The following is a 17,052-nucleotide window of genomic DNA, read 5'->3' on the forward strand; positions in this document are numbered from 1 at the left end:
GGTCTTTGGAACATGTCCTGGGCATTTTGTGCGAGAACTTATTCGGTATTAATCAGGTTCTCAGTTGACTTCCTTTTCTCTTTTTCTCTACTTAAGAAATTATTTTAATTACAATACTGTGATTTACCAAATTGCTCATAATATAGTTGTTTCATTTATTAAATGTTTAAACATCAAACCCACTACCAATGTGACCTCTTCACCAGTGTCCTCAGTTTCTCACCCACCACAGAAGCCTACTCTCTTGCAGGCACAAATTTACTTTATATTGTTTGTTATAGCACAAAGGCAAATGGAAATATCACAACTTAGATGATAAGGGTTAATTTGTAATAATATAATACTCAGTAGTGTTAATAAAGTTGTTGTTTAAGGACTTACTGGGCTATGATTGATGCTATTTGAGCCCTCTGTGTTACTGTTTAGGCTCTCTAAGCTTGGCGTTCTCTGTAATTTTCCCATCAGATTTGCTATAATCCTATTTACTGGGCTGACACTTTAGTGATATTTTGGGGGTGTTATATAGCAATATATGTAGAGTCTATAAATCTGGAACAATTTGGTGGCTTGACAGTTTGATAAGGTTCAGTTGTGGAGCTGGGCCATTGCTGTGGGAAATTTGTCTGTTGTGGCTGTGGGCCACTGTGTTTTCAGCCCGAAAGGGAAATCTGCATCTATTCCAAGAAGGCCCAAGACTTGTTAGTTCAGACCAGTCTCCCAGGGGAGATTCTGTGGTCATCATGTTCTTTTGTAGCTTAGTTGTGGAGCTAGGCTTTTACTTTTCTTACCAAAGCCACTCGTGCCTGTATTTATATGTGATTAGGTAGCAATAAAGGTTTTGCGGTATTTGCATGCATTTATTGAGTTCATCAGTGTGGATGAGTTGGTGGATCCAACCCACCTATTGCTAAATAAAACCCTCCTGCCATAAGAAAGAACAGAATATTAAATGTGCACTGTTGTATGGTACCGTGTCATCCCAGAGATTCTTTGGGTGAGCTCAAATGCCGTCAGTTTTAAAGGAGCCTTCTTCCCTCAGAGGCATGGCAGGCTGATGGAGGAAGTGATGGTGCAGCTTGGGTGGGAGTTCTATTCTAGGAAGGAGGGAGTAGTATGCACAGCTTGGAAATGTTGATAGCATGTGACATGTTAGAGGACATGGGATGGAGATGGGACAGAAGACTGAACAGACATGTCAGTCGTGAAGGCCTTGGTAAGCCCTCATGGTCTTTAAGAATAAATAAGGATTTCTGATACAGTCTGAGTTTTGTTTCATGTTAACATACAGCCAGAAGTACCCAGTGGGATGTGAGAAGTCCACAGAAAGCTAGGGGTCTTGCCACAAACCTTCTCTCTAGGGACTGTGGGTCTTCAGTACTGTTTACTGGTTTCTGCCACTGCCATTTCTTTTCTAGCTAAACAGCAGCTCTGTAAACACCTTTTTTTAATTTTGCCACAGAACATGACATCGTTTTATTAGCAGGAACCATTTAGCTAGGAAAAAACAACCTGCTTCTGCAGAGTGCAGTATTGTTCTCCAACTCAATGGGGCCAGAGCCACTACGCACCAGAAATTATAGGGAAGCTGGGCTTCTCCATTCTCCTTCTGCCCTCTGTGGTCATCTTGATGAGGAAAGGGGCTCTGGTGCCAGCCGAGAAGTTTGCAAATCTGAGTACCCTGAGCTATTTTCTTTTTAGACTAAAGCCAAGTTTCTGAATATGAGTATGATCAGTGAAGAGAGGCTGGACTGTGGAAAAGTGGGGTGTATGGGAGGGAACACAGTCCTGGAGACTTTTTGGATGCTGTGGGAGACACTTGCTATATGATCCCTGGTGAAGACTCCAGGGATGCCTCTTTTTAGTCTTCTTTTCTCCCAATCCTGTCCAGACACTTTTCTGCTGGCCTTCTGCTAATTCCCACCTTTTTTTTGTTTTGTTTTGTTTTGTTTTGGGCCATACCGGGTGGCATTCAGGGGTTATTCCTGATCAGAAATCACTCCTGGCAGGCACAGGGGACCATATGGGATGCCAGAATTTGAACCACCATTGTCCTACTACTGTGCTGTCTCTCCAGTCCTGCCTTTCTTTCTTTAGCCATGTCTTTTGCTTCCCTTACCCCTCAGCCAATCACCTTCCTTTCTCCCCACCTTCCTGACCTTGCATTTGGATTCGAGTTCAGTGTAAGTCCTGCTGGTATTGCCTGGGCCCTTACCTCTCAGTAGTAGGTATAGAATAATTGACCTTGTTTCTCATCGATGCCCCAACCCCTACCCCCACCACATCCCTGGCACAGCAGGCAGGTGTGAAGCACTATGCTGTTTTATGATGGTACCCGTTCTTAGTCCCCCAGCAGCCTTTACTACCTTTCTATTTGACCAGTCTGTCTTTATAAATCAGGAAACAAGTACAGCCCAGACTGTAACCAGTAACAGTATTGTGGTGGAGAGTTAGGAAGTAACCCAGGCTCTGCATCTTGGGCTCCTGTGACATCAGAGTCTTGGCTTTCTTGTGGGTCAGAAGTTTTCCCTACCACTTCAGTAGATAGGTGAAAATATGCCACCCCACACAGTTGCTTGATGGCAGTACTCTTGTTCATATCATTTGCTTGACAATGGGCCACAGTCCTGACTGTGGGGCTCACATCCCTATTTATAGCACTGACTAACAGGACTCACCTGTGCCTTCAGGGTCCCATTTGGATCAAGTTGGTGGTTTTATATATACAGGGCAAGTGTTTTAGCCACCCAGCCAGGTCCTGGGCTCTAGAGACTGCTTGGGAAGTGGACATGGCCACAAGAAAGTGCAGGGCAAACGTGTGTGACAAAATTTCATCATAAGCATCCAGACAGTGCTTCTGGGGTCGCTTCCAGTCACCAGCATCCCCAAACTTTGATGTTGGGAATTCAGGATTTGTATGTGTTCAGTGTTCATAAGTACAGTTATTACCATATACTTTTTGGTAGATGTCCTCTTTCTGGGAGAGCTTGCTCTGTTTATAAACTCTCTGAGTTTTACTTTTCCATTTTACTTTTTCAATAATAGCTGAGGTCAGTTTCTCTGTTCTCTTTTATTCTACTTCTTTTCTCCCATTTTTGTTTTCTTCTCTTGTATCCTTTCTCTTTCTTCCCCCTCCTCTCCTCTTTCCAATCATTCACTTCCTGGTCGGTGCTATGATATGGCATACATACCTGACATATACCTAGGGGCTTAGGTACTTAATTACATGCTTGATCAAATTGCTCATTGGGGAAATCTCCCTTCCAGTTGAAGACATTACTGTGAGCCCTACCAGTGGAGTTCACATGCTTCCTAAAGTTGGCTTTCCCTGGATGTGATGCTTGCTCACTGAGTTTGGAACTAGCGCTGTGGTGCTCTCACATACCAGGCCATGGTAGAACTGGAAATAATAAGTTATGCCAATGGTGGAAGAGCAGTCAGGATGGGACCTGGTGCATATGGGGCTCTGGGGGCATTGAACCTGGGTCCATATCTCTACAGAGTAGATGCCCCAAGCCTTGGATCTCTTCCTCTTGACCTAAATTATACTCAGTTTGCATTAGTGAGGCCTTTACCCATGAAGAGGATCTTTCTGTGATGAAACAATAGTTCCAGACTCTGCTCCTGGACTTTAGTTTCATTTAGTCTCATTTTGAGCTGCCTGCCCTGTACTGTTCATCTGACTTGTTTCTTTGATGAAGTTCTCTAGGATTGTGGGCAGCACTGGCTTCCTCCAAGGCCCTTGTGACTGTGGCATTAACATCCATTCAGGGCTCCCTAGGAAAAGCTATTGATGGTAGCCAGCAATGGCAGTTTACTGCACCATGAATCAATTTTAAATTTCCTCAGTGTGATGATCAAAGGTCTCCTGTGTTACTTACAGAAGAGGGTACCTGGGGGAGATGTTTGTGCCTATCTGGAGTGTTTCACTTGATAATGTACAGATTTTAGAAGCAGAGCAAATTATTATCCATGAAAATGTGGATTTGCTGATTGTACCTGATAGACTTTGCTCACCTAGCATTGGCCACAGTTACTGATGGAGCCAATATTTTCACAGCACAGGGCTCTTGTGAGGCAGAGCATGGCTTTCCCACATCAGCACAGAAAGCACACAGTGCAATGTGTTAGCCATACTTGGTTATTCACCCAGCCACATTGACAAATGTCTTAGTCAATAGAACTTGCTACTCAACTTTGAATTCTTGAATATGAATAGACTTTTAAGTTTTCAGCAACATCTTTTATTTGTTTGTTTATGTTTTGGGGCCATACCTGACTATGTAAAGGTGTTAACTCCTGACTGTACTCAGGAATCACTCCTGGCAGGTTCAGGGGGGCATATGGGATGTGGGGATCAAACCTAAGTCTGCCATGTGTAAGACAAGCTTCCTCTTAGCTATGCTGTTACTCTGGCCCCATGGCAATCTAAGGGAAATAAAACACCATTTGATTTAGACTCCAAATACACTATATTGGCATGAGGTAAATGAGCTGTGGTGTGCATGTATTAAAATTTGTAGACACATCACAAGGACATTGAAGGAGGGTAGTTTTAGATAAAAAAAAAAATTAAAAAAATAGAGTTAAGAATAAATGAAGTGAGTTCACTGAGCTGTATTTGTCTTAGATGCATATTTACTTTGGAGGCTCACATTATGTGTGCTTAATTATTCGACTTAAAAGTAGCACTCAGAATTTGAGGCACAGGACTAGAATGATAGTACATGGGTAATGAGTTTTCCTTACATGTGGCCAACCCGGATTTGATCCCTGCACCACCAACGGTTCCTTGAATCTCATGAGGAGTCATCCCTGAGTGGAAAGCCAGGAGTAAACCTTAAGCATTGATGTGTATTTCACCAAAAATAAAAGGAATTTAGGCAACTAGCTAGTTCCCTCTAGTTATTTAAACCAATTTTCAGGCATTTACATATTTATAATTGTATCCTTTAGAAGAAAACTAAGTTCTTTAAATGTCATTTGCTTTTTTCCAGAAAAAAAAAACATGATTTATGGATTTTTATTTAAGTAATGTTGCATTAATGCATCATTTAAATTTTATGTGTGCATTTTTGCAAATCATATTTTTAAGCTATTGTGAGCAGGTCTAAAGAGAGTACAGGGCTTAAGGCAGAGGTGTTGGATTTGCATGAGACTAACCTTGATTTCAATCCCATGTATGATCCCCAGAGCACTGCCAAGAGTGCTTCAAAAACCAATAACAAAAGAAGCTGTACCACAAGACATAACAGTACCATATAACAAAGGTCACAATGGGAAAACTATGCAGAACCCCACCACACCTTATAAGTGAAGATACTAGTTATGGAGATCCAACCAATACCAGCCACTACATAACCTCTTTGATCAGGTCTTTAGAGAAGAAATATTTTTCTTCAAATTTTTTTTGGCCACAGCCAGTGACACTCAGATGTTACTCCTAGTTATGTGCTCCGAAGTCGCTCCTGGCTTGGGGTTCCATGCGAACCCTAGGGAATCGAACCAACATCTGTTCTGGGTCAGCCACTTGCAAGGTAAATGCCTTACTGCTGTGCCATTGCTCAGGCCCCTAGAAAGAAAATCTTTAGGATGTTCAAACAACTTAAACTATGGAACGGACAGCCCATAAGACTAGAGGATATGAAAGTATAAATGAGAATACTGTAAAATAACACATTAATTATTGAGTCCTGGATGAAGGTGGATGATGCTGAGATGGATGGAGGAGCCTTTCTCTGTCAGCCTTGGCCACGCACCTGCAACTCCCTCCAGCTGCCAGTTCTGAGGGTTCAGAGTAGCCACGAAGAAAAGACTCATAGCAATCAGGTTTCAGGAGACATGAAGCTTTATTCAAGGCCCTAGCTACCATGTGTGACACCTGTGCTTAAAACTTTTATGCTGGTTCCATAGTCAGCCCTGTCATCTCAACCTCTTTCTGCCATGTCTCTTCCTGCTCCTCCTTCCTCCATCTCCCGCTGAATCTTTTCTCATCCTTGAATTCCCTTTACATCCCTGAGGCAAACCTACCAAAGACTCCTCACAGAAATGGGCTGGTCTTACTATCAGGTAAAGTTACGGAGGAAGATAGAGGTGGGGTGACAAAATACTTAGAACAGAAATATCAGGGCTGAAAAATATGGTAGGTGAAATGAAAACCTCACCGGAAAGCCTCACCAGCAGAGTAACAATCACTGAGGACAGAATCGGTAATCTAGAAGATGAGCTGTATAACACTTTTATACAACAGAAGAGGCTGGAAAAAATCCTCAAGAAAAGTAAACAGACAACAATAATATAACTCTGGTATAAACTCAATAGAAAATGTATAAGAATCATTGGTGTCCATGACCCAAGAAGAAAATTCCCATGAAGAATCAGCTCTAGGGGCCGGGAAGGTGGCGCTGGAGATAAGGTGTCTGCCTTGTAAGCGCTACCAAGGAACGGACCGTGGTTCGATCCCCCGGCGTCCCATATGGTCCCCCCAAGCCAGGGGCGATTTCTGAGCACATAGCCAGGAGTAACCCCTGAGCGTCAAACGGGTGTGGCCCAAAAACAAACAAAAAAAAAAGAATCAGCTCTAAAGGTCATCATTGCTGAGAAATTCCCAGAATTAAAAAGTGCATACAACCACATCCTGGATGTACCAGCTAAAAGAGATCCAAAGAAAAACACCCCAAGGCATATACCTTGTTTTTATCACAGTGATAAAAACCAGATAGGGATAGAATACTGAAAACTGCAAGATCAGAAAGAGAAATTACATACAGAGTCATCCTTAAGATATCCGGAGAGATAGCACAGTGGGCATTTGCCTTGCAAGAAGCCTATCCAGGACCAAAAGTGGTTGGTTCAAATCCCGGTGTCCCATATGGTTCCCCGTGCCTGCCAGGAGCTATTTCTGAGCAGACAGCCAGGAGTAACCCCTGAGCAATGCCGGGTGTGTCCCAAAAACAACAAGAACAACAACAAAAAAGATTTACAGCAGCTTTCTTTTTCTTGCTTTCCGTTCCTCCTTCCTTCCCCCCCTCTTCACCCAGAAGTTCAATGGGCTTACTCCTGGCTCTGTGTTCTCAGGGATCACTCCAGTCAGGGATCCGGTGACCATATAGGATTTTGGGGAATCAAACCCAGATCAGCTGCGTACTTGGCAAATATTCTATATGCTGTGCTATCTCTCTGGCCCTCTATATATTATTTTTTAAGAAAAGACTTTTCTGGGCTGCTGTTCTAAATAAGCTGGGGGAATCTCTGGTACAAAAATAAAATAAAAAAAAAGGCCGATTTATCAAAAGCAACTTTCAAGCTCAAAGGTAGTGGTGGGATATAGAGACAAAACACAATGAAATGAATGCTTTGCCAAGTTTATACCCAGCCAGACTTTCATTGAGGTTTAAAGGAAGAATACACAGCTTCACAGATAAACAACTCAGAAACTTTATAGACTCAAAACCAACCTTAAAAGAAGAGCTTGAAGGGTATACTTTAAGGCAAAGCAGACCAAACAAATACTCTAAACTTCTACAAAAAGATAAAATCATATCTCTCAACGCAATGGATTAAATGCACCACTTAAGAGATAGAGTGGTAAATGGATTAATGTGTTGAATCCAATATTTTGCTGCCCGCAAGAAACACATCTGAAGAGTCAGAGCAAATACAGACTAAAGTCAAAGGTTGGAAGATAGTCATTCAAGGAAACAACTACCTTAAAAAGGCTGTACTGGTCATTTTAAAATTTAAAAGATTTAAAAGATTATAAGAGATAGAGATGGACATTTCTTAATAATTGATATTTTAACAAAAGAAATCACATTCATAAGCATATATGCACCCAATAAGGGGCCAGCAAAATACTTAAAACAATTGCTGATAATTCTGAAGAAAGACATCAATAACAATACAATAATAGTGGAATACTTCAACACCACTCAGTCATCCTTTCATAGGTCAACCAGGCTAAAACTCAAAAAGGACACATTGGCTCTGAAGGAAAAATTGGAAGAGAATGGCTATATATATATATATGTATATGTGTATATATGTACATATATAAAGCCATTCTCTTCCAATTTTATATATATATATAATATATTATATATATATAGGGTTCTCTGTCCCCCAAAATGTTGAATATACATTTCTCTACAATGCATATGGGACATTCTTCAAGATAGACCACATGTTGAGCCACAGTTGTAAACTACCTTCTCAGATCTTTATGTACTGAAATTAGAAGTGAATTACAAATAGACACAGAAAAAACTTTAATACCTGGAAATGAAACAGCTCACTACTGAACAACCAATGGGTTAGAGACGAAATCAAAGAAGAAATCAAAAGATTTTTCCTAGAAACAAATGAGAATGGAGACACAAAATTACCAGAATTTGTGGGATACAAAATGTGGTATTATGAGGAAATTAATAGCTTTGTAAGCATTTCTCAGGAAAGAAGAGCCTACATAAATAATGGCACAGTTTTAAAAAAGGAAAAATAACCAACAAAATAAAAAAAATAGGCAGACAGATGGAAATAAACAAAGCTCGGGGCAGAAATTAATGAGCAGGGAAACCCAAAAAGCAATCAAAAAATTCAATGAAGGCAGTTGTTCTTTAAAAAATAAACAAGCTCAATAAACTACTAGCAAGATTCACAAAGAAAGAAATAGACAATAAAAATTAGAAATTTAAAGGGATGGTCACTACTGATACTGCAGAAATCCGAAGGGTAATCAGAAATTTGAGAAACATTATATCACAGAACAAAAGAACCTGGAAGAAATGGATAAATTCTTTGACTCTTATAACCTCCCATGGTTAAACCAAAGTGATCTGGAATATCTGAACAGACCTAACACTGTTGGAAAAATTGAAATGATAATCAGTTTTGTCCTTGCTAATTTAAACTTAAATTCACATTGATATAAAAAACTTCGCATCAGCATTTATGGCATTTATGTCTTTAAAAGGATCGAGAGGTGCCAGTGATAAAGTCCAAAGATGGCCCATGCTTTACTCCAGAGTGTTACTGGAGGCAAAACTTTTATTGACTTTTTTTTATAATAATGACTTTTATTATTTTTCTCTGTAGAGGTTTAATGGCAAACTTCTAGTTTATTGAGCTTTTTTTTAGTTAAGAGAATAATAGTCTTACTTCATATTTGGATGTAGGTCAAAAATTTTAGCACTTCTGATCTTTTGTAAAATATCTTTGTTTATGTTGTATAAATATCTCACATCTCTTAGTGCTTTAAGTCTCAAGAATTAAATCATTAGAGGAAAAATTCTGCTCTCAGACTTTTGAAACAGTTGTGCACTGAGATTAGTTTTTCTAACTGGGGAAGAAAACAATAGTTTAGCTAACAGAGAAGTTGGATTTCTTCCTTCCAGAAAGACTTTGGCACTCTGCAAACCAGAGCTTGCTGTGTACCCTATTGTGGCTTGTGCCTCTGCATCCCATTCATCTCACTGCTCCAGCAATTGATTTCCAACTTCACATCACCTTGCTGGTGATGATTGGCTGCTAGTGCTCCAGTCATCTTGTCATTGTTAAGTCAGCAGAAAGAAAGGCAGGCAGGTAATATACCTACCATCATTTTAATAGTTCTTTTGGCAGACTTGGTTGTTCCGGCCAGTTCTCTGGGTTTGCAGAGGCCACCCCTAGTGCCAGTGTGGTCATATGGGATGTGCTGCTCCATGCTGGAGTGTGGTGAAAACCTGTAACTGAAAGTGATTGAACCCGGGGCCTGACTCTTGTAGGGCAAGTACGCCACCACTTTGAGCCATGTCAGATAGCCCCAATTTTGTTTCTTTTAGGACAGTTTTAGGTCTATAACAAAATCATGTAGAAAGTGCAAAGTTCCCAAATGCCTCCGGTTCCCCTTTAAAATGTGAACTAAAAGCCACCCCAAGTTGTTGTGTCTGTCTCTGAAATGAAACTGGGGTGAGTTGCTTTTGATCTGGGAGCTTCGCTGCCTTTGCTGAGTGGCTGAGGTGTGAATGCACAGTGTTGAGAGAGTATCTGAAATCTGTCACAGATCTGTTTAGTGAAAGAACATCTATTTTCTCTTTGTTATGCAAAGAATAGTTTAAATCCAAGATCCTAAGCTTTTAGGTTTCAGGAACCAGTTTGTGGTTGTGGTGTTACTTTTAGCACTGGAATGTGCTACTTAGTGTGTATTTATGACTTCTTCAGGGTTTTACCTTAATATCAAAGATAATCATTTTAAGTCATATACTTAGTTCATACTTGTGTGCAAGGTACAAGTCTATTTGGAAACCATGTCATATTTTATCATTGATTTGAAGGAATGCTTTATGTAATGAATAAGCATGATCTTAACATCTATGAAAAGTTTACAAATACAGTTCAGCATGTGTCTCAGGGTACACCTCACGTTTCTGCTGTTTGTTTTAATTGTATCCCCTAGGAAAATATTTCAACTGACTTGATTTCTGAGGGAGAATGACCAGAAGGTTCCTTGTCTTTGACTTCCTCCTGGATTGGCTAGGATAGTGACTGATGGCTGTATTAGCCGTTATTTTGCTTACTTCTCTTTACGCTGTCCTCTGGTCTTTCCCTTTCCACAGAGCCTACTCTTTCCACGTAACGGCTGATGGGCAGATGCAACCTGTTCCTTTCCCCCCCGATGCCCTCATTGGACCTGGCATCCCCCGGCATGCTCGTCAGATCAACACCTTGAACCACGGGGAGGTGGTATGTGCAGTGACCATCAGCAACCCCACCAGACACGTATACACCGGGGGGAAGGGCTGCGTGAAGGTCTGGGACATCAGTCACCCCGGCAACAAGAGCCCTGTCTCTCAGCTTGACTGTCTGGTGAGTGAGCAGGAACCAGTCCACAAGGGTAATTTGTCCCTGGAGACTCCAGAAGGAAATAGCTGGCCAGGCCTGGGTTTATTTGTATAATGAGGAAATGGCAGCCTATTCTATTTCCTGTGTTAATTCTTCAAACACACACACACACACACACACACACACACACACACACACACACACACATCACTCATTCACTACACCCTTTGTCACTTCATTTGTTGTGTTTCAGTGGTTAAATGTTAGAACAGATGGGGTTCTTTTTAAAAAAAAATTTTAAAAATGGTTCTGAATGTATGTTCAAGGAGGGTTTTCTCACTTCATGGGGCGGAAAATACAACTAGACCTGGACTGTGATCCCTGCAGCTAGACTGCACTTTTGATCTCCCTCCCTACTTTGGATAAATATTGACTGGTAAACATTTGATCTATGGCATGAAGCCCGTTCTCAACAGTGCATGTGTTTTCAGGGAGATCTAGGAGAGATTAGATTTTATGGAAAGAGGTGGTAGTGCGTGATATAAAGTGTTAGGACTGCTGTCAACAAGAGCAGAACCCCAGGGGTCCTTTCTAAAGACTCATGATCTAACTTTGCGTGGACCATGGGACTTCTCTTCTGTCTTAGCATGATAGAGCTCACAGACAGTTTTCAACCCTTAAATTTGGACTGGGCCATTCACACATCACATGCCACTGGGTCCCCTTGACCTGACCTGTTGTCTGCCTACACTTGTCCACCATTCAGGGCTGAGTTTGGCTAATTATGAGGACTGCAGGGACAGTGATCACAAAGGAAAGCAGGCTAGTGCTTTTGAGAGATAAAGGCCTTTTGGGGGAACGGGTTGGGATTTTTTTGTTTGTTTGTTTTTAAGATAAAAATAGCCTGTAAATGTGCTCGCTTCGGCAGCACATACACTAAAAATTAATCTGTCTATGCAAGTTAAATATACTTGATCCTCACCAGACTCTTGTAGTAGGAGTATAACAGTGCCCTTTTTTGTTGTTTTTGGTTTTGATTTTAGGTCAGTTTTAGGCCACTCAGCCATCAGTGCTGAGGGCTATTTTTGGCTCTGTGCTCAGGGCTTGCTCTTGGAAAGTCTTTCCAGGACCATAAGTGATGTCAGGGGTCAAACCTGATTTAACCGTGTACATAGAAAGCACCTTTACCTTTAAGTTGAAGCATCACTCCAGCCCTATGGTTTTTTATTGTTGTTGTTATACACATAAAGTTTCTCAAATCTTTGACCCTCGACAGTTTATGATTGAACTTGATTTGAACCAAAGATATCAGTTGCCTCCCTGGGGAGGGAAGGGTCATTTTGACTCTACCTCTTTTGTAAATGTGTTACCTTTGATAAAAAGATGTCTTTTTTTATTGACTTCTTTGTTCTTCATAATTTTTCTTATGTAAATTAAAACTGTAATCTGGAAAGTATTGCTGTTACATCCTTAGTCAAGAGTCCATGTAGGCAATGGTAACCCAGTCTAAGTTTTAGGTAGGGAGTTCAGAGTAATGAAAGCCAAGATATGGCTAGGGTACAGACTTTGCAGCTTCCAAATTGTAGACAGTGGAAGGTGATGGGCTCAGAGGACTGTAAAATCTCCTTTAGTTTGAAGTGTGTGGTTTCTTCTTGAGTACACATGTACCTTTTCCCTTCTGATCATTTTGGTTGGCCCCTTTGAAAATTAGACATCAAGAACGGTATGAAGCATTCTCAAGTGCCCTGACCATCCTAACACTTCCCTGTGCACTTCTTTTTTGGCTTGGAGATAGTTGCTGTCATTTCCCAGTCCCTACTACATTAATTTTGTTTTGCTGGTCTCCATGAAACTCCCTTTTCAAAGTTATAAAACAAGATGGCAGTTACCAAATATGGCATTGGCATGATGACAATGTAGTATCCCAAGTGAATTGAATTACTTTTCTTCCATAGAACAGGGATAACTACATCCGTTCCTGCAAATTGCTGCCTGATGGGTGTACCCTCATAGTGGGTGGGGAGGCCAGCACTTTGTCTATCTGGGACCTGGCCGCCCCCACCCCACGCATCAAGGCAGAACTGACGTCCTCTGCTCCAGCCTGCTACGCCCTGGCCATCAGCCCTGACTCCAAGGTGTGCTTCTCATGTTGCAGTGACGGCAACATTGCTGTGTGGGACCTGCACAACCAGACGCTTGTGAGGTGAGCAAAGATGTTTCCAGAGAATATTTCCCTACATAGGTCTTTGGCCCAGCAGGCTTATCTGCTCTGCCATTTAGACTCACCTAATCACTCAGGCAGTGTCAGGCATGAGTTGAAGATTGAGGGTACAAAGACCACAGGGGGGAGGCCTTTTCCTTTTTCAGCCATGTGCATATGCCAATTTTATTTGACACGTACCCTTGGTGTGGTCCACCTCAAGTGGTGACACACAAGCTGAGATGTGCTAGTCCCTGAGTTCCCTCATCTTGACACACCATGGTACGTCCCCATTAATAAAAAACAACATGGTTTTCACAAACACACACACACACAGAGGTTTGGATTTCTTTTAGGACTGAGTGTATTATGTGGCATTGCGAAGGGTCCTCAGTCCTATAGGTCTTCTTGATGTGCAATATACTTACATGCTTCATACACCCATCATTACCTTGAAAATAGCCTGATATAAGGCATCGAGTACATCTATAATCTGTGAGCCTTCATAGACCAGTATCACCTCTGTTCACACAATACAACACTTCTGGTAATCTTCACTTGAACAGAATGGTCTAACACTGTTTGAGACTAAAGTCTGGAACACTTCATGTGATATACTGTCTACTGCCCAAGAGAGGAAAGAATAGATTGCAGATCTCACAGTGCACAGGAAGTACTGCTCTTGGCCTCTACCAGGTACCCCAAGAGGGTCCAACACCAAGAACTAGCTGTAATCTCAGAGATTTATTTTGTTACCACTTTGCTGCCATCTTACAGTGGAAGGATCATGAGTCAGGGACTGTCTGTGGATGTTTTTCACTTTAACGAGCAGCTTGTTTGTGCAAACAGGAGCCTGCTGATAAAGGATAGCAATATCAACAGAGGTGCAATGAAAAAGGGATTCCATGAATTTTGTTCACAGAAGAGTTTTGCTGTTTCTTGGTAACTAAGACATCCAATCCAGGGTTCCTTTGACTCAGCTTGCTTGATTCCTGGCATCTGATAGTAGTCTTGCCTTTCTGGCTCTCTGCTTGGCTCCTATCAACCCTTTCCATGTGCAGAAGCCAGTATTGATTTCAGAGATGGTGTGGCAGTCTTAAACACTAAGTACTAATTAAATGTCAAAGGTAAAACTAGTCTGCTTCACAGTACACCTTCACTTCAAAACATCTCCATTTTGATGTATGAAGCCAAAGAAATAGTCCAAGGAATAAGTCCAGGACAGACTGTGAGCCATTACAGTAGGTGCATCCATTCAAAGCTCTGAACACAATGAATGTCTCTCAACCACCTATGGCCCTGAACAAGGGTCAGCTTAACCAGCACTGTAGGTAACAGACCTGGGTCTCAAATCTCTTCAGACTTGAAAGACTAACAAGTGTTCATTGTTCTTGCTACAAATTAATTTGTTACAAATTCATGAAATTTCAAAGTTTCAGTTCTCAGGTCTTATAAACATTTAATTTACTTAAACCTGTTGTCCTCTGTACAACTGTTGTACTGATTTGGGGGGAGCAATCTGAGCTACAGAGCAGTTTCATTGACTTGGCTCCAGGTCACAAAGATGGGAGTAATTAAACTGAGATGGAACTCGGGTACCTCACTCTTTCATCTGAAGTCTGAAGCCTGCCCAGAGCCAGTCCCTGGGGTGCCACTTTTATGGGTTCGTTTCTTCTTCTTCAGCCTGCTGCAGTGGCTGGAGGCTGCTTCTGTTCATCTCTGTGCCTGCTGTTGCTCACCTGCTCACCGTTTTCTCTACAGTTCCCTGTTGTCAGTTTCTAAGAGCAGCGCTGAGATATGTGGCTGGAAGGGGCGGCACATTATCTGCCACGCAATCTGAGTCATCGGAGAAAGACATCATAGGATTATTTATTTAGTTCTTTGGGTACAAAGAAACAGAAAGGATTGAGGAAGACTAAAGCAGCATGTTCAGAATGGAAGGCAGGGACTGCTATTGGCTTTGGTAACCTGTGAGCAAGTCTAGGACAACTGGAATCTGCTTCTGCTGACAGTAGGGGAGAGAGTTGGGTCATATAGGGGAGAACTAAAATGCAAGCTTAACACCTCATAGAGAGGAAAAATTTTTGGGTTGGTGATTGAGAACTTGCAACCTAAGGGAACTGCAGTTCTTTTTTCTTCTCTTTCATACTTTGGAAGTTCCAGGTTTAGCCCAAGTTGTAGTCTATGCTTACCTTGAACTCTGAGATTATTTTGAAGGGCTCAGAGGATACTTAGGCATAAAACCTTGCTCACTGACAGGGAGGTTTTCTTTGGGTTTGCTGGGCTTATGCAAGTGACAGGGCCTTGATAGTGACCTCTTTTTAGTCCTCTGTCATCTTCCTGCTTTCTTGCACAACCAAGCCCAGGACCCCCAGATCCTTAGCACACTCTTACTGTGTACCAGCTTGCTGTTACTGTATACACACACACACACACACACACACACACACACACACCTGTGTACCAGCTTGCTGTTACTGTATACACACACACACACACACACACACACACACACACACACACACACCTGCAGATTGTGGCTCTGCACATCCCCTCAATTGCCAGGATCCCCAAATCCTTAGCACACTCTTACTGTGTGCCAGCTTGCTATTACTGTATACACACACATTGTGGCTCTGCACATCCCCTCAATTGCTCTGTGCTTATCTAGGTTGAAACCAACAGGCTCATCTTGAACAGAGCAATCTCAGCTCTGGCATGGCCAAGGTGCCCACAAGTTACCTAATCAACTAGCTGTGTCTCTGCTTCATGCTTCTGAGTTCAGAGTTCAGTTTGACCTCCTTGTTTCTGGGAATCCAGATTGCCTACAACATTGCTTTTTTCCCAATACGGAGCATCAAGTTGAGTAAATACGTGAGCTCATGCTTTTCTGGCACATAGGACATTGCCTTGTTGATTCATTCTTGGAAACCAAATGCTTCTGGACCCCATGCTTGTAATGGTACAGGCCCATACAATTCAAGGGCAAGACCTGTTCTGTCTAGATGGAAAACGCCGGGAATTTGGTGCTCATTTTCCCCCCACTCCCTTTTCAACACTTAAACACTTGCCAGACCTACAGGAATTTTTCCTTTCAGACAGATTGTTTTGGTATAATTCTGGCAATTTCACCATGTGGTTCCCCAGAGTGAGCACTACCACACATCACCAGGTGTGTCTTCAAGAGGAAAAAAAAAAACAAAAAAAACCCAGGAAATTTGAAAGACTAGCCAGCCACGGGTATTTGACTTCTTCTGTGCAGTGACCTAAAATGGAATTCCGCTTCTTGCTCACTTTGATCATGAAAAGAGAAAAGGCCAGAAAACCTGCAGGTGCTGCTTCCTCTCCTCCTCGGGGGCAGGTTCATTTGATTGTGCACGTCAGCAGACGCTTAGGAGATGACATGCACAGCTCAGGTCCAAAACTAACACAGTACTGTTTACCTTGAGCTCTGGCAGGAAATCATTATTCAATCTGGTTTGTTTTCTCAGGCAATTCCAGGGCCACACAGATGGGGCCAGCTGTATTGACATTTCTAACGATGGCACCAAGCTCTGGACAGGCGGCCTGGACAACACAGTCCGGTCCTGGGACCTTCGGGAAGGACGGCAGCTGCAGCAGCATGACTTTACCTCACAGGTGACAGCTTCCCCTCACTGGGCCCTTCCACAGTGACCTGTGGGTTGCCTACGCTTTGTGCATCCTCCCTCCTCTCTCATCCCAGGGCAATGAGAGCCAGAGCAGGATTGGAGGAGAGAGGCAGGAAAGATATGCCACAACCCTGAGAGTAGGTGTAAAACCTGTGGGTTGAAGGAATCCAGGCAGTGAAGGCTCTCATTCATGTTGTCTGTCATCCACATTACATTCTCACCATTGAGTCTGCATCTAGGAGGAGATGATCCTTTGATTCACACATCAACAGAGTTTGTGATGCTGAGAGACTGCAAGGAGAAAGTCACACCAGTTATGAAGGTTAATCTATTCCTCTTACAACAGGGCACTTAGAGCAAGGAGTATTTCAGTAGAGACCCACTTTT

The 17,052-nt window shown here is 42.2% G+C and overlaps 1 protein-coding gene across 2 annotated transcripts in view; it reads left to right on the forward strand.

Annotated features, from left to right (window-relative positions):
* TLE1 (TLE family member 1, transcriptional corepressor) overlaps nt 1–17,052 on the forward strand; it is a 105,752-nt gene that overhangs the window by 84,909 nt on the left and 3,791 nt on the right. For both annotated transcript variants that reach the window (XM_049770569.1, XM_049770570.1), the window contains exons 15-17: nt 10,590–10,839; nt 12,771–13,018; nt 16,507–16,654. In XM_049770569.1, the coding sequence (XP_049626526.1) occupies nt 10,590–10,839; nt 12,771–13,018; nt 16,507–16,654 (646 nt within the window). The remainder of the gene's footprint in view (nt 1–10,589; nt 10,840–12,770; nt 13,019–16,506; nt 16,655–17,052) is intronic.

Source organism: Suncus etruscus, chromosome 3 (assembly GCF_024139225.1).
Source record: "Suncus etruscus isolate mSunEtr1 chromosome 3, mSunEtr1.pri.cur, whole genome shotgun sequence".
NCBI classification, from domain to species: domain Eukaryota; kingdom Metazoa; phylum Chordata; class Mammalia; order Eulipotyphla; family Soricidae; genus Suncus; species Suncus etruscus.